General features: G+C 42.7%; 1 protein-coding gene across 1 annotated transcript; it reads left to right on the top strand.

The window, feature by feature from the left end:
• Window positions 1-7,156: 7,156 nt before the first annotated feature.
• LOC311149911 (uncharacterized protein) lies at window positions 7,157-12,513 on the top strand (the record flags this gene model as incomplete). The annotated part of the gene is made up of 6 exons (XM_084187139.1): window positions 7,157-7,290; window positions 7,392-7,449; window positions 7,576-7,621; window positions 7,815-8,374; window positions 11,525-11,662; window positions 11,947-12,513. 6 exons carry the CDS (start codon window positions 7,157-7,159, stop codon window positions 12,511-12,513), a joined length of 1,503 nt encoding a protein of 500 aa, XP_084043265.1.
• Between the last annotated feature and the right edge of the window lie 11,489 nt (window positions 12,514-24,002).

Raw genomic sequence — 24,002 nt, 5'->3', positions numbered from 1 at the left:
GCAAACTACCAGCCCTCCAGGACACCTACAGCATGTCACAGGAAGGCCAAAAGATAATCAAGGACAACAACCACCGAGCCACTGCCTGTTCACCCCGCTATCATCCAGAAGGTGAGGGTAGTACAGGTGCATCAAAGCTGGGACCGAGAGACTGAAAAACAGCTTCTATCTCAAGGCCATCAGACTGTTATATAGCCTTCACTAGCACATTAGAGGCTGCTGCCTATATACACAGATTAGAAATCACTGGCCACTTTAATAAATGGAACACTAGTCACTTTAATAATATTTACATATCTTGCATTACTCATCTCATATGTATATACTGTATTCTATACTATTCTACTGTATCTTAGTCTATGCCGCTCTGACATTGCTCGTCTATATATTTATTTATATATTCTTAATTCCATTGCTTTACTTAGAGTTGTGTGTATTGGGTATATGTTGTGAAATTGTTAGATATTACTTGTTAGATAGATATTACTGCACTGTTGAAGCTAGAAACACAAGCATTTCGCTACACCCGCAATAACATCTGCTAAACACGTGTATGTGACCAATAAAATTTGATTTGATTTGAATTGATAACATTAGCTAGCTAGATAAGATTAGCATGCTAGCTAGCTACACTGATGGCTGACAGTGCCCTATTTTTTTATCAACTCCACGTAGAAATTCCCACACCCAATTCTTGAATATGTAGCATTCGTCATTCCTCGGAGGTGGAACCTAAATGTGCATTTCCTCTCTACGACAGAAAAGTACATAAAATCAGTACCAGCAACTTCCTCTGGGGTGTCCTTTAAGACTGATTAATGAAATATAATAACTAAATATTTGCGTACAGGTTCTGTTTTCCTTGATCATTCATTTTAAGAGTTTGTCCTGAAAATCAATTGTTTCAACAATATTTGATATGCATGTATATAATGACATTTTGATGTTTTGTGTAAAATACATATATTTGTGTAGACTACACATAATATGGAATAGAAGAGGCATTTGAATTTCACTGAATTAAATTATATTTCCTTTTATTCAAATTCAAAGTGCAATTCTGTATCCAGTTTACTACTTCAATTCAAATTTAAGAATTTAATTGGAATTTATGATGCATTCTCAATTCAATTCTAAATTGGCCCCAACCCTGGTGTGTGTGAACGTTTTTGATGATGTGATGCCTAAGCAGATCACTGACCACCAGTAAAAAGGCATTCATATGTCATCATGGGTCATTCCCCGAAATGAGTGCTTTTGATATTGTAGAAATTGTGCACCAATATTGAAATTTAAAAGCCTGTTATATTAAATGAAGTACCCTTTAATAAAGGCTAGACCACATGGAGAATTCAATCAATCAGCATGTTTGACATGTCCCTCTGTGCACCCTCAGTGACTTCTAGGAATTTTAACCCATTAACCCAAACATTTCTCCAAGTTTTCGCCATCATTGTAAAGGCGTAGTTATTTTATTGCTTTGACAAAGTCATTTCTGAAGATCAGTATTTATATTAGTGATTTATTTACGTCTGTTCCTCATTTTAAGGTCAACCCTGTTACCTGAACTGAAATCACATTTTAATATGGTGAAACTATTCCTTAAAACATTTTTTAATAGCCAAATCATAGTGTAAAAGCAGGTGAGCTGGTTCTACTATTTTTGGCAATTTTCTGTAGTTTTGTGGTGGAAAACATAGCGGGTCGAGCATAACAAGCATAGATAGATAGTCTAGAAATGTTTGAACAATGTAAAAATGTCTGAGAAGCTTGCATTCAATTGCCACCCCCTGTTGCACACAACAAGCTTCCATTCCCCCTGTCACAAGGGGATTTATGGCTGATTTAAGATGAAATCGTCAACCCTGTTACGGTCAAACCTGTTACGGTCAAACCTGTTACTTTATTTGGCACTTAATAGGCACTTGCTATAGCAATTTTTTTATTTAAAGGGGCAATCAGCAGTTGCCACATCCATTTTGCGACTTATAAATTAAGGATATGTGCCCATTGATTCTTTAAGAATATATTTTATAAATGCCTCATGAGCTTAGTTCAACTGTCGTACCCCATCAGAACCCAAAATATAAACTTGCTTTACTCTAATGTAAACAAACACTATATAGCCTCAAAACATGATTCAAACCATAATTTTAATATATTGGTGGGTCATTCCTTGCATCCATAACTGTACCTATGAATTTGAGATTGTTTACATTTCTCCAGCCCCATCCCTCAGCTTTTTACCGACACAGGTGCAAGGAGTATGCATTGTTATTGTTTCAACTGCTGATTGCAACTTTAACCTTTTGAGATGGGATAACATATTTTTTATGAAGTTGAACATGTGTTCTCTATGACAGAATGTTTTTTAAAAACAAAGTTACACTTCTCAAAAGGCACCAAATTGGTAAACATGAAGAACGATCAATGGGAATTCTGGAATGTTAAGCTGCCTAAAGTCTCCAGGAACATTCCCAGTTTGCTGCACAGAGGCAACAGGTGCTAAATGTTTAGGCATTTAACATAATTACCTCTGTCCACTCACTGTCCTTGACACACGAGAGAAGTGGCAGAACTGCCATTAGCAGTATTTTGGATGCACATGTGAAATAAGCCCATACAAATTACTTGGAACCACAGGAATGGTTTTACAAAGTCAATTTTTTGATGCACATCGTTTGTGTGTATACTCCTTAGTGTAGTGGTGTAACCCTACCCTACCAACAAGGTGCTGCTCTTACTCCTCTACTTATTTATGGTTTCGTTTGCTGGAGCTTTGCATGCTTCAGTTGGTGTTTCCTATTCGTTTTAAACTAAAGGAACATCCTGTATGTATTTATTTCCCTGTGATCTACTTGAAAGTGCTCTGTGTACAGTATCCCCCACTCACACTGATAGGATGCTGACATGTTTTAATTACCGGAGCCCTTTTGCATGGGCCTGGGGTGTATGAAGGATGTTCGAGTCCAGGGATGGGTAACTTTGATGGGGGTGGGGGCCACAATAAAATCTGAACTCATCATTAGAGGCTGCAATTGCCCATCCCTGTTCCAGTTACTTGCCTCTCTCAGTTTTTTTTGTTTCTTTCACTATCTATCTATCTATGTCTGTCTGTCTGTCTGTCTGTCTGTCTGTCTGTCTGTCTGTCTGTCTGTCTGCATAGGATGCTTGAGGGTTGATGGTAGGTAGACAAGCACAGACACATTTTTAAAAGATTTCCAACCCAGTACCCTTTCCAGACTATACAGATTAAATACACCCCCGGATCCCTTCTTCACAAAACAGATGAGCATGCAGATACAGGCTTAAAGATATAATGTAGGCATAAAGAGGTGCATCAACATGCTCTAAAACTTGTCTCTATGGTCTCTCAAGGACCCACACCACATGTCCTCTCCTTAGCTCCCTTATACTCTGACATGGCCAGCCTCCTGTCACCCCAGTAACACACAGACAGGTAGGGCAACACAAGGGGATGTCTGGAATGAGGGATATGAGGGAGGACAAGATTAGAAGAAGAATGAACATTTACAGTTTGAGGTATAAGCGCGTAGTAGAGTGCCATAGGATGAGGGGTTTTTCTCTGTGGCTGGGGAGAGGGGCTTTGTTTAGCAGAGGAGGCTCTGGTGAAGGACACTTTGACTGCTTTGCTCTGCTCTGCTTGGAGTGCAACGTCCAATTGGTTAGCTTAGAGGAAGCTGCTCCAGGGCCAGAGATTACACTGCAGTGCTGAGGCGTCACTCTGCCTATGAGCCGAGGGGTAAGGGAAGGTATAGAGAGAGAGAGAGAGAGAGAGAGAGAGAGAGAGAGAGAGAGAGAGAGAGAGAGAGAGAGAGAGAGAGAGAGAGAGTAGATTAGAATATGTTGGGAGGAGGACCGACAGAGACAACAAGGCATCAGCTCTGGGAACCAGGCTCTGGGATTGTGACAGCCTCCTCTCATCATCAGCTTTTCAGCTTCTTCAAACACCTGTCACTGAAGTCCCACGCATACACTGATGTGCCTGTCTCTCTCCTTCTTCCTCGCCCTCCTTTCAGCCCTACTCTGCTTCCTCTCTTCCTCTTGCCTTACCCTTGCTCTCTACACATGTGTTCTGTTCCCAAGGCGATTTAGATACACTGGAATCTGTCAGATTTGTGAATGAATAGAATATGACTTTGTGGATCCATTTGGGTATTTCAGAATATTCAGGATATTCTGGTGAGAGTGTTACAAAATACATATTCTGGGTCAACTCTGGGGAAGGAGTTGGAAAGCAGTTAAAGACATTTGAATTCTGGTGAGAATGTATTTAATTGTATAAAGTTACAGGTTTTTTCACCTCTCCTGTCTAAACTTGGATTAGCAAACACAACGTGCCATTGGAACACAGGATTGATGGTTGCTGATAATGGGCCTCTGTATGCCTATGTAGATATTCCATTAAATATCAGCCGTTTCCAGCTACAATAGCCATTTACAACATTAACAATGTCTACACTGTATTTCTGATCAATTTTATGTTATTTTAATGGACAAAAAAAAGTGATTTTCTTTAGAAAACAAGGACATTTCTAAGTGACCCCAAACTTTTGAACGGTAGTGTATAAGTACATCCATTAAGTAGTAAGGTAATAAAGAGCTGTTATTAAGCATGTTTTCTGCCTCAATGTATTGTACAGTCATTGCCAAAATATGTGTACAGGTATGTAGTGGTTGGCTCTCTACCTTTGCTAAATGTAATTTATTAATACATTCTATTAATATTTATCAAGCAGGGATTAATTTGCGAGTCAAGAAAGAGCACAGTTTGTGTTTGTGCCCTGTTGAGAGCACTTCGTATCATACTTATGAGAACAGCTGAAGACTGTTTGGATGAAACCATATTTTTGGAGGAATCAGAACATTCTCTCCCATATAATTTGCAATGTAAACATGTGCCCTACTACCACTGTACAGACCATCACCACACCCCACTGCGATGGTAAAGGCTCATTTATCTGAGCTGATTCAGCCATTTTGGATCACCATTGCCAATACAAACCATGTAAGTGCATACCAAATTGGCACATTGGTCCCATAGCACTGAATTGATCAGACCATAGACACTCTTTTGCTAAAACCAAAAAAGAATGTGTGTGCATTCCACCAATTATTTACTCCAAATCCCAAGGAGGACATAAGATAAATGCTTCAAAGATATCAACACTTTGCAGAAACATGCATATCTGTTGGTGGTGAAATTCCCTGTGTGAAATTTCCATATGTTGCAAATCAGTGCTACATTATTTACAACCTCATCTGTTCCTATAGAATGGATGATGCAAGCACAAAGGCTCACAGCCCAGAACTCCCCCCACCTGCCCAGAACCCCCCACCCACACCCCCACCCATCCCGAGATAGGGATGTCAGACAGTCAGGGGAGATAAGGGTGTGTGAGAGAGAAGGATATAGGAGTAACCTAATAGGAGTTAATTGAAGAGGGGAAAAGCACCTGTGAAACTGGACATACAGCACATTACCTCCTAATTACCTAGCAGCTGGTCTGAACCAGTGTTTGGGGGGAGATGGCGGTAGTGGGGCCGAAAACAATGTTGTACTGTTAACAAGGACATAAAGGACTTATTATACTGTACCTCAGCATGCTGTGTGACCTGAGGATTTACATGTCAAATGTTTTTCATGCCAGGTTATGGCACTCCATAGTTAGCATGAATATATTCAGAAGCACAGGTGTCCCACCATAGCCACATGCAGAGACAAAGTTGAACTCTTTCCTTCGATGTACTAATTGAGACCATCCTGACTCAGCCTCAACTGTAAGTCAACAAGAGGCTATGATAAACTCTGGAAAGTCATGAAAGTTGAGGGTATAGAGACTTTAGGCTATAGATCAGAGTAAAATGAGTCATATGAATCGTAATGTATAAAGAGTGCTACAGTATATTCACCAATTAATATATATGTGAGAAGAGGTTTGGGAACCTGTTTCAAAATAGGCTAGCACCTTGAGGGTTGCTGGTTCAAAATACTTGGTGGGGAATATGTTTTCTTCTGTAAATATGTAGTTCAATAAATTTAACAGATTTTGTGAAAATATGCAACTGATTAGTCAACCAGGACAGTTATATCAGAAACATATCTGCTGTCCCTTGGAGATTTGGAGGGCATCATGAAATAATCCTGATAAGGACTTTTCCTCTTTGTTTCAATCAAACTGTCTACCTTAAACTTCTCTTTCACTGAGAGAGGAAAAAGCTTGGAGGACAATATAATCAAAGAAAATATGACTTCCTCTGTTCTTTGTCTTCTCTTTGGTTTTGGAATAAAATAACAATGTGTGCCTCCTCTCTCTGTTCCTGTGTCTCTGTCTGTGTTACAGTATTTTTAGCTCCAATGTGACTCATCAACCCTCTTAATATTTACACTGTTGTGAAGAAATGATTAAAACATGGGGCAAATCATGATAGTTACAGGGGTGAATTATATTACACTAAACAAACAAATATATCAGCATATCTTCAACTGGTGTCTCTCAAGGATTATTGATACAGTATATGTGTGTGTAGAGGTCCTGGTGAGGGTGGTCCCTGTAGACTAAAGGCTAAGTGTATTGTGGTAGTTTCAAAGACAAAGTCCAGCACACGTTTGAATCTGGATATTAATTCCATTGATATTGATTGTAGCACTATGGGCTCTTTGGACACAACAGGTTAGGTACCTGACGTTTGTGGATATGTCAGAAATGCCCCAAATCGTTAACGAGCCGAGGAAGATAAAGATGCCACATGGTAAATGACAGGCAGTGGAGAGGAAAAGAGAAGGACAAAGAAAATGAGGTCAGAAATGCTGTGGTTGACCTCTTGGTTATTCCTATGTCTTTCTTCTGTTGGTTATTGGAGCAATGGAACAAACGGAGCAATTGAAACAACTGTTGTTCATGATGCGTTCTCCTTTTATTTGAATGATATGTTTGCCCAAGTTCCCCATTCCCATTATAATTCTGTGTGCTTAAATAAGAGCAGCTGATCTGTATGACAAACACACAACTCCTTCCTCTCCTTCTCCATCTCTGCAGATCCTAGGGAGGTTGTGGCACCTACGTGTGTGGTGTGCATGTGTGTGGTGAGTGTGTGTGTGTGGTTGTGAGAGAGCGAGCGCCAGCGCTCCCACATGGCCTCCATGCAGGACGGGCTGAACTTCACGTCTCCTACCTACGGCAAGGTCCTGCTGCTGGGTGCCATCGCTGCTGCCTCAGCCTTCGTCATCACCATCCTCATCGTGGTGCTCTGTGTGGGCTGCCAGAGGTGAGACGAGTTAATGACCATGACCATGTGCACACACACGCACTCACACACACACAGCTGTTTGCATCTTTATAGTACATTACATGTTGTGTATATTATAGGAAGGGAAAGACGCATAATGTCTCCAATGAAAGTGGGAAGCACAGGCTGATGGACATGGTGAGCAGAGAATCCCTCATATTTCCACATTTACCTCAGCTGTGAGCATCACTTTAGGTTAAACATGGATACATTATGCTTTCAAGCAATTGAGAAAAGCTATAATTTTGTTTTTTGTTTTTTCAGAGTATACTCAAGCAGTCAAGGCTGCGTTCCATCAGCAAGTCGGACAGTGAGATGAACAAGCTAAACTGCAATGGCAAGAGTGAGTACAACTCTTAGGCATAAGAGTATCACAAATGTTCAGTTCCATTTGTAGAAATCTTCACCACATAACAAACAATGATCTTTACACCTTTTACAAAGCCTTCTTTTATTTAGGTGTGAAAGAATGCTAACCTTTCTGGTTTCCATGTGTCCTGCAGAGTCATCCAAAAAGAACCGCCCGGCCAGCATGGACCTCCTGCTGCTGCCCAGCCGCCGGTCCAACTCTGACCTGCGCTCCGGGGGACGGACGCTACCCCAGGTACCCTCTGGCACCGGAGAAGAGCATACCTACTCTGAGGTAGGTCAACGCTCCTCCCCGAAGCGTGGCCCTGATAACAACCTCTACGCAATAGTGGGCAGGGCCGGAGAGACAGACACCCCAGCCCCTCCAGCCGTCCCAGCCAACACCCCTGCCCCCCCTGACCCAGACGGGGATGGGTTGAATGAACCACTCCCCGAGCCTGAGCCCATCCCCCAGGCTATGGCTCCTCCACACCCCCCGGAGACTACTGCAGAGTATGCCTGCGTCCGGAAGCTCCTGAAGGTGGACAAGGCTGTCCCCCAGAAGATAGATAGTGGGACGGATATGGGGGAGGCACCGGTGCCGCCTCCTCGCCATGCCCCACCTTCACATCCTGCCCCGCTTCCGCCACACCCTCAGAGCGTGAAAATGCCCCGGAAAAACGCGGAGGCCTTCAACCTGCCCACCTTCCCCAAGGTTGGTAGAGAAAAGGCTGATAATACAGAATGAAATAGATAAAGATTGCTGTTCGTTAGGGAAGTCTAAAAGTCAGACCTTGACAAAGGCAATGTGTGCAGAAATGTTGATTCATTTCACTGCATTTTCCTGCATGTTTTTACATGTCTCTTTATGCACTTGCAGTTCACTACATTTATTACTCACAGACTGTGTGTGTGTATGTTTGTGTGTTTTGTATAAGATTCTGTTTTGTACTTAGCAGTCTTCACAGCGCTGCTCTCTCAGGCCCAATGCCATCTGGATGATGCAATGCATTGAAACACAAACCATTATCCCTGCAGAAAGACAATGGTGCTGCTTTCAGTCCTGTCATTCAAACAGCAAGCTGCACCTTTCAGTTAAAATCCACAAGATGTGGTACTTCAAGTCAAGACTGTAATCCTAGTTTTAATATACATAATGTATTCTTGATTTGGTTAGTATCCCCTGTGCTCCAATAATGTAGAGCTATACAGCTTGCATGAATAACTGTAATGGTCTAGAATCTAGATGATTCCTACATTTATGCCTGCAAGGCTGTTTGAGGTGTTTGAATGAGCATGCATCTTCTTTAGGATCTGTCATGGATGCTGGGTCCCTAGGCAGCCCCTGGAGAGCATTGAGTTGTACAGTCAATTTCTCCTGATGCCTTTCTACAGCTGAAGTAATTCTGTTGCGAGCTAAACATTTAATTGTAATGGATTTACAGTGCATTTGGAAAGTATTCAGACCCCTTGACTTTTTCCACATGTTGTTACATTACAGCCTTATTCTAAGATGGTAAAAAAGAAAAATCCTCATCAATCTACACACAGTACCCCATAATGACAAAGCAAAAACAGGTTTGTAGAAATGTTTGCACATTTATAAAAATAAAATAAAAAATAATATCACATTTACATAAGTATTCAGACCCTTTACTCAGTACTTTGTTGAAGCACCTTTGGCAGTGATTACAGCCTCGAGTCTACTTGGGTATGACGCTACAAGCTTGGTACACCTGTATCCTAATCCAGGCACTTGTCATCTCCCGTCTGGACTACTGCAACTCGCTGTTGGCTGGCCTCCCTGCCTGTGCCATTAAACCCCTACAACTCATCCAGAATGCCGCAGCCCGTCTGGTGTTCAACCTTCCCAAGTTCTCTCACGTCACCCCCCTCCTCCGCACACTCCACTGGCTTCCAGTTGAAGCTCGCATCCGCTACAAGACCATGGTGCTTGCCTATGGAGCAGTGAGGGGAACAGCACCTCTGTACCTTCAGGCTCTGATCAGTCCCTACACCCAAACGAGGGCATTGCGTTCATCCACCTCTGGCCTGCTGGCTCCCCTTCCTCTGCGGAAGCATAGTTCCCGCTCAGCCCAGTCAAAACTGTTCGCTGCTCTGGCACCCCAATGGTGGAACAAGCTCCCTCACGACGCCAGGACAGCGGAGTCACTCACCACCTTCCGGAGACATTTGAAACCCCACCTCTTTAAGGAATACCTGGGATAGGATAAAGCAATCCTTCTAACCCCCCCCCCCCCCAAATTGTAAATTGTAAAGTGGTTATCCCACTGGCTATAGGGTGAACGCACCAATTTGTGAGTCGCTCTGGCTAAGAGCGTCTGCTAAATGACGTTAATGTGCCCTTGAGCAAGGCACTTAACCCTAATTGCTCCTGTAAGTCGCTCTGGATAAGAGCGTCTGCTAAATGACTAAAATGTAAAATGTAAATGTATTTGGGGAGTTTCTCCCATTCTTCTCTGTAGATCCTCTCAAGCTCTGTCAAGTTGGATGAGGAGCGTCGCTGCACAGCTATTTTCAGGTCTCTCCAGAGATGTTCGATTGGGTTCATGTCCGGGCTCTGGCTGGGCCACTCAAGGACATTCAGAGACTTGTCCTGAAGCCACTCCTGCATTGCCTTGGCTGTGTGCTTAGGGTTGTTGTCCTGTTGGAAGGTGAACCTTCGCCCAAGTCTGAGGTCCTGAGCGCTCTGGAGCAGGTTTTCATCAAGGATCTCTCTGTACTTTGCTCCGTTCATCTTTTCCTCGATCCTGGCTAGTCTCCCAGTACCTGCCGCTGAAAAACATCCCCACAGCATGATGCTGCCACTACCATGCTTGACCGTAGGGATGGTGCTAGGTTTCCTCCAGACGTGACGCTTGGCATTCAGGCCAAAGAGTTCAATCTTGGTTTCATCAGACCAGAGAATCTTGTTTCTCATGGTCTGAAAGTCCTTTAGGTGCCTTTTGGCGAACTCCAAGCGGGCTGTCATGTGCCTTTTACTGAGAAGTGGCTTCCGTCTGGCCACTCTACCATAAAGGCCTGATTGGTGGAGTGCTGCAGAGATGGTTTTCCTTCTGGAAGGTTCTCCCATCTCCACAGAGGAACTCTGGAGCTCTGTCAGAGCGACCATTGGGTTCTTGGTCACCTCCCTGACCAAGGCCCTTCTCCCCCGATTGCTCAATTTGGCCGGGCGGCCAGCTCTAGGAAGAGTCTTGGTGTGTTCCAAACTTCTTCCATTTAAGAATGATGGAGGCCTCTGTGTTCTTACGGACCTTCAATGCTGCAGACATTTTTGTGCCTCGACACAATCAAGTCGCGGAGCTCTATGGACAATTCCTTTGACCTCACGGCTTGGTTTCTGCTCTGACATGCACTGTCAACTGTGGGACCTTATATAGACAGGTGTGTGTTTCTTTCCAAATCATGTCCAATCAATTGAATTTACCACAGGTGGACTCCAATCAAGTTGTAGAAACATCTCAAGGATGATCTATGGAAAGGATGCGCCTGAGCTAAATTTCGAGTCTCATAGTAAAGGGTCTGAATACTTATGTAAATAAGGTATTTCTGTTTTTTGTTTTTAATACATTTGCAAAAATGTCTAAAAACCAGTTTTCGCTTTGTCATTATGGGGTATTGTGTGTAGATTGATGAGGATTTTTTAAAAGGAATTACTTGTATGCTCCTTAGCAGAGGAGAGCAAAGGCATTTTGAACAATTAGCCTGAAACCTAACTTTTCATTACACTCCCGCAAGTATTATACCAAAGCATTATGTTTTGTTTGTTTTATTGCTGTGTTTCATCTTAATCATATGTGATGTGTTGACAACTCATTTCTCCTGTTCTCTGATTGGCTGGCAGGAGGCAGTTTTCATGGGTAATGGAGAGCAGTACATATGGAAGCCTCCAGAGGATGATGAAATCACCATGCTCCAAAACAAACCCTTAGGCCCTCTGAGTCCTCACAGTGGAGAGAACATACAGCCATCTACTGCTATGGTGAGTATCAGTGGAGGTTGGTGGGTGGCTCTATGGGAGTACGGGCTCATTGTAATGGCTGGAATATAATTAATGGAACAGAGTCAAACATGTGGTTTCCATATGTTTGATGTGTTTGATACCATTCCATTAATTCCATTCCAGCCATTACAATGAGCCCGTCCTACTATAGCTTGTCTCACCAGCCTCCTCTGGTGAGTATGTATGTCATTACAAAGTCTGTGTTCATGGTGTTTATCAGACTGAATAGTACTGAAGGTTGTCCTGTGCTTTGTGGTTTCCAGGCTGCAGAGATGTACTCCAAGGTGTGCAAACCAGGCAAGAAGAAGAGAACTGTTCCTGGGTCTCCCCCAGCAAACATTGGCTTCCGGACCTTGGGGCGCGGCGACCGGGACCGGGAGCGAGACGGGGGATTCAGTGTGGTAGTCAAGCCCCAGAACTGGGCCCCGCAGGAAGGGAAGCTCGTCGGAGGAGCCTCTGCAACTCTGGAGGACCACTGTTACGAGTCCATCGGGATGGGGGAGGAATGCAACCCTGCCTATGAGCCAATGGAAGGTGGTGGGGGTTGGAAGCGAGTCGGAGGAACCGAACGGCCTCCCAACACCTGCGCCACCCTCAGGCCCAGGAGGAAGAAGTCCCAGCAGCCTTTGCAGCAGCAGCAGCCTCCCCCTCCGCCGCCCACACAGCAGACCCCCAAGTTACAGCACCTTCCAGCCAAAGCCCTGCTGCTGCCTGGGGAGAACCTGTACGAGAGTATTGGGGACATGAAGCAGGGCGGAACTGCCACTTCCAGCACCACCACCATCTTCACCTTCAACGACGGCATGGAGATGTATGTCACTGGGCTCTAAGGCTGCTCCCTCTGTGACCTGTGACCTCTCACCTCCTTAGCATTTAAAAAGAAGACCACAGTTAAGGAAAGCTGGTTGAGCCCCTCTCATGCTCACTCACACATGTTTACATTACAGTCATAACTTCCTGCCTTTCAGAGCCTAGGGCAACAGTGTTGGTCAGTGGTTAACAACCTGGGCTGAAGAGAAAGTCCTTGGCTGGGTCAAAACCCTACCTTGAATCCAAAGGTATTGATGAGAAATGAGCACAAAACTATTACAGAAAAATCTGTAGGATGGTAGCACTATTTTAACAATGTGCAGAGCACAATTAGAGGGAAAATTGCCTAAATTCTTCCCAATTTTTGCGGGTATAACCATTGAAATATAATTCATTTCTATGGTTAAAACAGTGTTATTGTACTGGCAATCCTGGAGCCCTAGTTTAGGAATGAGCACAACTTTCAGTTTACTCCCGATGTAGCACTTAGTCTGTGTATGGCAGACCTTTCACCCAAGTTGGTTGAGGTGTGATTCAGGAAGGAATTAAAAATATTAAAAGTAAATAAATTAAATATTAATCAAAAGACTTGAAAGCTCAGGGACCAAGAGTCAAATTATGAGAGAATAATTAACTAAATTGCACACATTGTTGCATTCCTCCCTACAAAAAACACAAATAATTTTGACCATATTCACAGATGATAATACAATATATTTTTCCCTTTTCATTTGTTACATATCACATGGACTGATAACTGTCTCCACTGCCATCTGTAAATTAATTGTTTTATTTTGTCGATCCAGTTCTTGCACTTTGCCTGCTTAGTGTTGCATGCTAAAAAAAAATCAAATCAAGCACTGTCGTGGTACCTAAGAACGTTTTTTTTTTGTTACTGTTGTTGATTGTTTAGTTATTACGTTGCTTTGTTTCTCTTAGAGAGCAAAATGTCATTCTGATTCAGGATAGCTTTGGTCACTGGGAATCTCTGGTAATGGTTACTGTCAAGTTGGTCACTGCCTTCATCTTTAACACAGAGAGGAGAGGATGCTACTATCTGAACCATAGGGGCCATATCAAGTCAAGGGGGCATGCTGGTGGAGTCTACACAAACTGTGGATCAATCAAGATACTGCTTCTGCCTCACGATCCCGATCACTGATGGTGGTGATTTCACCCTCCTCAACTCTGAACGCAGGTGGAACTGACATCCATTATCAAACCCTCTATAGCTACTGTGTCTCATCACTCCACTGATGAACATTTTGATCTCCTCTCAATCCCCAGTGACATCTTAAATATACAGAAAAACAACAACAGTGCAGTGACAATAAATGACAACGATACAACAGAGATATTGTAAAGGAGCATATAAGAAGTATAGCACAAAACGTCATCTCAACCTGGATACTAAAGAAGAAAACTTCATTTGACCAAATATACCAGCACACAATGTGGTTATTATTATGTATGTTGATGCAATGTGTGCGTGTGTATGTTACAAAAAGAGAAATAATAATAAATATATAATTGGTGTCAAGAAATCTATCTTTTACTATTTATGTTTGGTTGTATTTTTGGAATGACTTATCTGGTGGCAAAATTGCAAAGACGTTACAATGTGAATTTTGGTGTGCTTTTGTTTATTTTTCAAAGCCATTTAAGCTATGATGTGTTCTTTGAAAAGCCAAGCTAAGTTTTATGTGGCAGCTAATGTTGTGTGTTTGCTAATCAGACTACAGGGTCTTGTACTCCAAGCTTGTAATTAAGTGCTAAAAATGCAAAAGATTGTAATGTTTTATATCAAGATTACTATTCATGAAAATGTCAGTCAAGTTTATACTTTTGTAATAAAGTGGCACTTTGAAAAATGTGTTTTCTCTAAGCTTCACTTTTTAAAAATCTAAACATTTACCTCATATGCCTTTTATTAGACAGGATTAACTTTACCAGAAGGTAATAATTATCTGTCCAACCATGTCAGCTAACTTCACTAAAACACAGCACAGTCGAAAGAAGTCCCTCCATTGGACCCTTTGCCATATGCACTGTTCATGATCTGATAAGATATTATTATTATTACTATTATGTCTATTACAATATCATGATCTAAGGAATTAACATGGTCCACACATACCCACACAGTTGTGAATAGCGCACGACAGCGCCTCTTCCCACTCGAGGCTGAAAATATTTGTCACGGGCCCTCAGATCCTCAAAAAGTTTGACAGCTGCACCATTGAGAGCGTTTTGACTGGCTTCATCACCCAAGGCACTACAGAGGGTGGTGAGTACTGCCCAGTACATCACTGGGGCCAAACTCCCTGCCTTCCAGGACCTCTATACCAGGCGGTGTCAGAGGAAGACACAAAAAATTTTTTAAGACTCAAGCCACCCAAGCCATAGACTGTTCTATCGGCTACCACACGGCAAGTGGTACCAGTGCACCAAGTCTGGAACCAACAGGACCATGAACAGATTCTACCCCCAAACCATAAGACTGTTAAACAAGACTGCTAAATAGCTAATCAAATGGCTACCTGGACTACCTGCATTAACCCTTTGTTGCACCGACTCTATGCACACACACTGGACTCTACCCACACACCCACACACACATAACATGCACACACATGCATACTGACGCCACACACACACACACACTTTCACACTCACCACATACGCTGCTGGTACTGTCTTATCTATCCTGCTGCCTAGTCACTTTACCACTATCTATATGTCAACTCAGCAAAAAAAGAAACGTCCCTTTTTCAGGACCCTGTCTTACAAAGATTATTTGTAAAAATCCAAATAACTTCACAGATCTTAATTTTAAAGGGTTTAAACCAGGGGTGTCAAACTCATTTTAGCTCAGGGGCCACATGGAGGAAAATCTATTCCCAAGTGGGCCGGACCGGTAAAATCATGGTATATATAACTTAAAAACAACAACTTCAGATTGTTTTCTTTGTTTTAGTATGATCAACATAAAACATAAAGCTGGAGCCTGAGGACAGTGTGTCCAAAATAGTACAAGCACAACATCACTATTAATCATAAAACACCTCAAGTTTATTTGAAAATTCTAAAGAAAAAGAACACACAAACACACAATGCCTCAGTGATTCACAGGACTGTTTCACAGATCACAGAACTATATCAGGGGGTCATTTCTCAGGCAGAAATGTAGATACAAATAATAAAATCCTGTTCCCCAAACAAGTGCAAGAACCACAGAGTCAAGAATAGGTTAAATATACAAAAAAAATAAAATCAATTAAAAACAATAGCACATCAACATAAAAACATATAAACATAAAGCTGGAGCCTGAGGACAGTGTGTCCAAAAGCACAACATCACTATTAATCATAAAACACCTCAAGTTATTTGAAATTCTGAGGACAAACAACACACAAACACACAATGCCTCAGTGATTCACAGAAGTATATCACAGATCACAGAACTATATCAGGGTGTCTCATGCAGCACTTTAAGTGGGGTTGCATAGTTTATTTGACTCCTGATACCTGGCATCTTTTAGCTTTCACCAGCGCATCAATATCAGGCGTCACATCCTGAGTGGCAGCCAACTTCAGGATGTGATTCAAGTGCTTGTGCGTGAGCCTTGAGCGCAGCTTTGTTTTATTTATGCTCATTACAGAGAACTTGCTCACAAAGATATGTGGTTCCAAACATGCACAACAGTTTTGCAGTGAGGGCTGTCAAGTTGGGGTAACCTGGCAAGAGATTCTGATAAAATGTGTCCAAGCCAGCTGCAGCAAATTTGCCCTTCAAATCCGAGTCACACTGCAAGTCTATTATTTCAAGTTGGATGCTGACGGGCAGATCAGAGGGATTCACGGTGAATGGCGAACAAAAAACTTTGAAGTCTTTCTCCAGTTCACCAAAAATCTGAAAGCGTTGCTCAAACTCCCTTAACAGTCCCGTTATTTTATCTTTGAACCGCTTCATGTCTGCCACATGTTGGGTCGCGCACACATTTTTCAGACAGGGGAAGTGAGCTGCATCACCACCGGCGAGTTGCTTCTCCCACAATGACAGCTTCAACTTGAAAGAACGTATGCTGTCATAATACTGCGTGGCAACTTTGTTCAAATCAAATCAAATCAAATTTTATTGGTCACATGCGCCGAATACAACAGGTGCAGACATTACAGTGAAATGCTTACTTACAGCCCTTAACCAACAGTGCATTTATTTTAAACAAAAAAAGTAAGAATAAAACAACAACAAAAAAAGTGTTGAGAAAAAAAGAGCAGAAGTAAAATAAAGTGACAGTAGGGAGGCTATATATACAGTAAAATAAAGTGACAGTAGGGAGGCTATATATACAGGGGGGTACCGTTGCAGAGTCAATGTGCGGGGGCACCGGCTAGTTGAGGTAGTTGAGGTAATATGTACATGTGGGTAGAGTTAAAGTGACTATGCATAAATACTTAACAGAGTAGCAGCAGCGTAAAAAGGATGGGGTGGGGGGGCAGTGCAAATAGTCCGGGTAGCCATGATTAGCTGTTCAGGAGTCTTATGGCTTGGGGGTAGAAGCTGTTGAGAAGTCTTTTGGACCTAGCCTGAATCACCGTCAGTTTGACAGCCTTCTCAGAGAGAAAGACCACATCTATGGCGTTGCGCCCTTGCAGCTGTTTGTTCAAGTTATTCAGGTGCTCTGTAAGATCCACCATAAATGCAAGGTTCTGCATCCATTCTGCGGAATGAAATTCTAACACTGGTTTGCCCTTTTCTTCCATGAACTGTTCAATTTCTTCTCGTAAATCAAAGAAACGCCTCAGCACAGCACCTCGGCTTAACCATCTTACCTCAGTGTGGTATGGCAGGCCATAGATGTGGTCTTTCTCTCTGAGAAGGCTGTCAAACTGACGGTGATTCAGGCTTCTGGATCGGATGAAATTAACAGTTTGGATGACCACCTTCATGACGTTATCCATCTTTAATGACTTGCAACACAAAGCCTCCTGGTGCAAAATACAGTGAAAAGTCCAAAAATCACGTCCTCCATTTGCAGATTGCACTTTCTCTCTGAACTTTGTCACAACGCCTGCTTTTTTCCCGATCATTGAGGGCGCACCATCTGTAGCCAGGCTGACAGCGCGGGACCAGTCCACTCAGACCCTGTCCAGCGCGCCGACGAGTGCAGTGAAAATATCAGCTGCTGTCGTTGTATCTGTCATCGGCACCAACTCCACGAACTCCTCGGTGACGGTCAATGTGTCATCAACTCCGTGGATGAAAATGGCCAGTTGTGCAACATCTGTAATGTCCGTGCTTTCATCAATTGCAACCGAAAACGCAATAAATGACTTTACTTTTTGCTTCAACTGGCTGTCCAAATCCACTGAAAGATCGGAAATCCTGTCTGCAACTGTGTTTCTTGTCAGGCTGATATTTGCAAAAGCCTGGTGCTTTTCAGGGCACACAATCTCTGCTGCCTTCATCATGCATGTTTTTACAAATTCACCCTCACTAAATGGTTTTGAAGCCACTGCGATTTCATTAGCAATGAGGTAGCTAGCTTTCACTGCAGCGTCACTGATGTCTCGGCTGTGAGTAAACACAGACTGCTGTTTCTTCAGACCCACCAACAGTTCATTCACCTTCTCTCTTCTCCGCTGTCCTTGAAAGTTGTCATATTTGTCGGCATGAAGACTCACATAATGGCGACGAAGGTTATATTCTTTCAGCACTGCAACATGCTGTGAACACACCAAACATACAGCTTTCCCATTCAATTCCGTGAATAAATAGAAGGATGACAATTTTTCTTGGAACACTCTGCACTCTGCGTCCACTTTTCTCTTTTTTGACAGAGACATATTGGGGCAATGAGGGTGCCAAATCACATAATGTTAAAAGTAGAAGCCGTAATAAATATCGCGGGCAAAACAAAGTAGCTCATCCGGACTGGCTGCACTTGCTTGACCTATTTGCTCTGCCCCGGTATAAACAGTTTGCTTGCTTAACACAATTGCTATTGCGCTGTCCAGTGGACACAATTGGAACAGCAGTTTATTTTATTGAAAAATTGCAGCTCATTTTTATACTTTACAGAATCATCTCGCGGGCCGGATTAAACCCGTTTGCGGGCCTGATCCGGCCCGCGGGCTGGACGTTTGACACCCCTGGTTTAAACACTGTTTCCCATGCTTGTTCAATGAACCATAAACAATGAATGAACATGCACCTGTGGAATGGTCATTAAGACACTAACAGCTTACAGACGGTAGGCAATTAAGGTCACAGTTATGAAAACTTAGGACACTAAAGAGTCCTTTCTACTGACTCTGAAAAACACCAAAAGAAAGATGCCCAGGGTCCCTGCTCATCTGCGTGAACGTGCCTTAGGCAAGCTGCAAGGAGGCATGAGGACTGCAGATGTGGCCAGGGCAATTCATTTAAATAAATTAATAATTAATAAAATGTCCATACTGTGATACGCCTAAGACTGGGAGACAGGACGGACAGCTGATCGTCCTCGCAGTGGCAGACCACGTGTAACAACACCTGTACAGGATTGGTACATCTGAACATCACACCTGCGGGACAGGTACAGGATGGCAACAACAACTGCCTGAGTTACACCAGGAACGCACAATCCCTCCATCAGTGCTCAGACTGTCCGCAATAGGCTGAGAGAGGCTGGACTGAGGGCTTGTAGGCCTGTTGTAAGGCAGGTCCTCACCAGACATCACCGGCAACAACGTCGCCTATGGGCACAAACCCACCGTCGCTGGACCAGACAGGACTGGCAAAAAGTGCTCTTCACTGACGAGTCGTGGTTTTGTCTCACCAGGGGTGATGGTCGGATTTGCGTTTATCATCGAAGGATTGAGCGTTACACTGAGGCCTGTACTCTGGAGCAGGATCGATTTGGAGGTGGAGGGTCCGTCATGGTCTGGGGCGGTGTGTCACAGCATCATCAGACTGAGCTTGTTGTCATTGCAGGCAATCTCAACGCTGTGCGTTACAGGGAAGACATCATACTCCCTCATGTGGTTCCCTTCCTGCAGGCTCATCCTGACATGACGCTCTAGCATGACAATGCCACCAGCCATACTGCTCGTTCTGTGCGTGATTTCCTGCAAGACAGGAATGTCAGTGTTCTGCCATGGCCAGCGAAGAGCCCGGATCGCAATCCCATTGAGCACGTCTGAGACCTGTTGGATCGGAGGGTGAGGGCTAGGGCCATTCCCCCCAGAAATGTCTGGGAACTTGCAGGTGCCTTGGTGGAAGAGTGGGGTAACATCTCACAGCAAGAACTGGCAAATCTGGTGCAGTCCATGAGGAGGAGATGCACTGCAGTACTTAATGCAGCTGGTGGCCACACCAGATACTGACTGTTACTTTTGATTTTGACCCCCCCTTTGTTCAGGGACACATTATTCAATTTATGTTAGTCACATGTCTGTGGAACTTGTTCAGTTTATGTCTCAGTTGTTTAATCTTGTTATGTTAATACAAATATTTAGACATGTTAAGTTTGCTGAAAATAAACACAGTTGACAGTGAGAGGACATTTCTTTTTTTGCAGAGTTTATATAGCTACCTCACTTACAGTGAGTATTCCCCCCCCTCGGCATTTTTCCTATTTTGTTGCCTTCAACCTGGAATTAAAATGGATTTTTTTAGGGGTTTGTATAATTTGATTTACACAACATGCCTACCACTTTGAAGATGCAAAATATGTTTTCTTGTGAAACAAACAAGAAATAAGACCAAAAAAAAAAAAACTTGAGCGTGCATAACTATTCACCCCCCAAAGTCAATACTTTCTAGAGCCACCTTTTGCAGCAATTACAGCTGCAAGTCTCTTGGGGTATGTCTCTATAAGTTTGGCACATCTAGCCACTGGGATTTTTGCCCATTCTTCAAGGCAAAACTGCTCCAGCTCCTTCAAGTTGGATGGGTTCCGCTGGTGTACAGCAATCTTTAAGTCATACCACAGATTCTCAATTGGATTGAGGTCTGGGCTTTGACCAGGCCATTCCAAGACATTTAAACGTTTCTCCTTAAACCACTCAAGTGTTGCTTTAGCAGTATGCTTAGGGTCATTGTCAAGCTGGAAGGCGAACCTCCGTCCCAGTCTCAAATCTCTGGAAGACTGAAACAGGTTTCCCACAAGAATTTCCCTGTATTTAGCGCCATCCATCATTCCTTCAATTCAGACCAGTTTCCCAGTCCCTGCCGATGAAAAACATATTCACAGCATGATGCTGCCACCACCATGCTTCACTGTGGGGATGGTGTTCTCGGGGTGATGAGAGGTGTTGGGTTTGCACCAGACATAGCATTTTCCTTGATGGTCAAAAAGCTCAATTTTAGTCTCATCCGACCAGAGTACCTTCTTCCATATGTTTGGGGAGTCTCCCACATGCCTCTTGGCGAACACCAAACGTGTTTGCTTATTTTTTTCTGGCCACTCTTACGTAAAGCCCAGCTCTGTGGAGTGTGCGGCTTAAAGTGGTCCTGTGGACAAATACTCCAATCTCCGCTGTGGAGCTTTGCAGCTCCAGGGTTATCTTTGGCCTCTTTGTTGCCTCTCTGATTAATGCCCTCCTTGCCTGGACCGTGAGTTTGTTGTGGTGCCATATTCTTTCAATTTTTTAATTATGGATTTAATGGTGCTCCATTGGATGTTCAAAGTTTCAGATATTTTTTTATAACCGAACCCTGATCTGTACTTCTCCACAACTTTGTCCCTGACCTGTTTGGAGAGCTCCTTGGTCTTCATGGTGCCGCTTGCTTGGTGGTGCCCCTTGCTTAGTGGTGTTGCAGACTCTGGGGCCTTTCAGAACAGGTGTATATATACTGAGATCATGTGACAGATCATGTGACACTTAGATTGCACACAGGTGGACTTTATTTTATTTAACTAATTATGTGACTTCTGAAGGTAATTGGTTGCACCAGATCTTATTTAGGGGCTTCATAGCAAAGAGGGTGAATACACCACTATTCCGTATTTTTTTTTTTTGAATTTCTTTAAATAAGTTTAATTTTTTCATTTCACTTCACCAATTCGGACTTTTTTGTGTATGTCCATTACATGAAAATCCAAATAAAAATCAATTTAAATTTCAGGTTGTAATGCAACAAAATAGGAAAAACGCCAAGGGGGATGAATACTGTTGCAAGGCACTGTACCTCGTACCCCTGTACATCGACTTGGTACTGGTACTCCCTGTATATACAGTGGGGAAAAAAAGTATTTAGTCAGCCACCAATTGTGCAAGTTCTCCCACTTAAAAAGATGAGAGAGGCCTGTAATTTTCATCATAGGTACACGTCAACTATGACAGACAAAATGAGAAAAAAAAATCCAGAAAATCACATTGTAGGATTTTTAATGAATTTATTTGCAAATTATGGTGGAAAATAAGTATTTGGTCAATAACAAAAGTTTCTCAATACTTTGTTATATACCCTTTGTTGGCAATGACACAGGTCAAACATTTTCTGTAAGTCTTCACAAGGTTTTCACACACTGTTGCTGGTATTTTGGCCCATTCCTCCATGCAGATCTCCTCTAGAGCAGTGATGTTTTGGGGCTGTCGCTGGGCAACACAGACTTTCAACTCCCTCCAAAGATTTTCTATGGGGTTGAGATCAGGAGACTGGGTAGACCACTCCAGGACCTTGAAATGCTTCTTACGAAGCCACTCCTTCATTGCCCGGGCGGTGTGTTTGGGATCATTGTCATGCTGAAAGACCCAGCCACGTTTCATCTTCAATGCCCTTGCTGATGGAAGGAGGTTTTCACTCAAAATCTCACGATACATGGCCCCATTCATTCGTTCCTTTACACGGATCAGTCGTCCTGGTCCCTTTGCAGAAAAACAGCCCCAAAGCATGATGTTTCCACCCCCATGCTTCACAGTAGGTATGGTGTTCTTTGGATGCAACTCAGCATTCTTTGTCCTCTAAACACGACGAGTTGAGTTTTTACCAAAAAGTTCTATTTTGGTTTCATCTGACCATATGACATTCTCCCAATCCTCTTCTGGATCATCCAAATGCACTCTAGCAAACTTCAGACAGGCCTGGACATTTACTGTCTTAAGCAGGCGGACACGTCTTACACTGCAGGATTTGAGTCCCTGGCGGCGTAGTGTGTTACTGATGGTAGGCTTTGTTACTTTGGTCCCAGCTCTCTGCAGGTCATTCACTAGGTCCCCCCGTGTGGTTCTGGGATTTTTGCTCACCGTTCTTGTGATCATTTTGACCCTACGGGGTGAGATCTTGCGTGGAGCCCTAGATCGAGGGAGATTATCAGTGGTCTTGTATGTCTTCCATTTCCTAATAATTGCTCCCACAGTTGATTTCTTCAAACCAAGCTGCTTACCTATTGCAGATTCAGTCTTCCCAGCCTGGTGCAGGTCTACAATTTTGTTTCTGGTGTCCTTTGTCAGCTCTTTGGTCTTGGCCATAGTGGAGTTTAGAGTGTGACTGTTTGAGGTTGTGGACAGGTGTCTTTTATACTGATAACAAGTTCAAACAGATGCCATTAATACAGGTAACGAGTGGAGGACAGAGGAGCCTCTTAAAGAAGAAGTCACAGGTCTGTGAGAGCCAGAAATCTTGCTTGTTTGTAGGTGACCAAATACTTATTTTCCACCATAATTTGCAAATAAATTCATAAAAAATCCTACAATGTGATTTTCTGGATTTTTTTTTCTCAATTTGTCTTTCATAGTTGACGTGTACCTATGATGAAAATTACAGGCCTCTCTCATCTTTTTAAGTGGGAGAACTTGCACAAATAGTGGCTGACTAAATACTTTTTTGCCCCACTGTAGCTGTTATCTTTACTTGTTATCATTATTCGTTATCCACTGTGTATTTGTTCCTCGTGTCACAATTTCTATTTTTAACCATTTAAAAAAAATATTTAACTCTGCATTGTTGGAAAAGGACCTGTAAGTAAGCATTTCACTTTTAGTCTACACCTGTTGTTTACGAAGCATGTGACAAATACAATTTGATCAAAGCATTGACATAGATCAAACTCGTAAATCAAACACATGGTTGTCTTTAACCCCCATTGTAGGCAAAATTTATAGCAATTTCAAACTGATCCTGAAACCAAAGGAAACTCTGAAAAACACTGGTGATGACTAATGGAAGCCAAAGGTTCTTCAATAGTGCTACAGATTTATCACAGGAAAACATTATTTAATTGGCTATTAAGACATTGAGAAAGTCAGATGCATTCAAGTAGATATAAGGGTGATTATCATTGAGGAAACAATCTGCCATTCACTTTATTCCATAATTACACTCTCATGCATTTCCCAGAGATAAATGTTCAAATTTGCCATGTCAAAATATGACAGTTTTTCTCGATTGCTAAGACACTTTTAATGAAACTGTGGTTCACTTGATCTCCCTCATAACCTAATGAGCACAACAGTATTCTTTTTTGCGAAACTGTAAGTCATTTCTCATTGCTTTCACACACAATGCTAATTCTAAGG

The sequence above is a fragment of the Coregonus lavaretus genome (assembly GCF_964263955.1).
Source record: "Coregonus lavaretus genome assembly, chromosome: 22".
In the NCBI taxonomy this organism is placed as follows: domain Eukaryota; kingdom Metazoa; phylum Chordata; class Actinopteri; order Salmoniformes; family Salmonidae; genus Coregonus; species Coregonus lavaretus.
The sequence above is the reverse complement of the archived record's forward strand: the minus strand, read 5'-3'. Positions and strand labels throughout refer to the sequence as shown.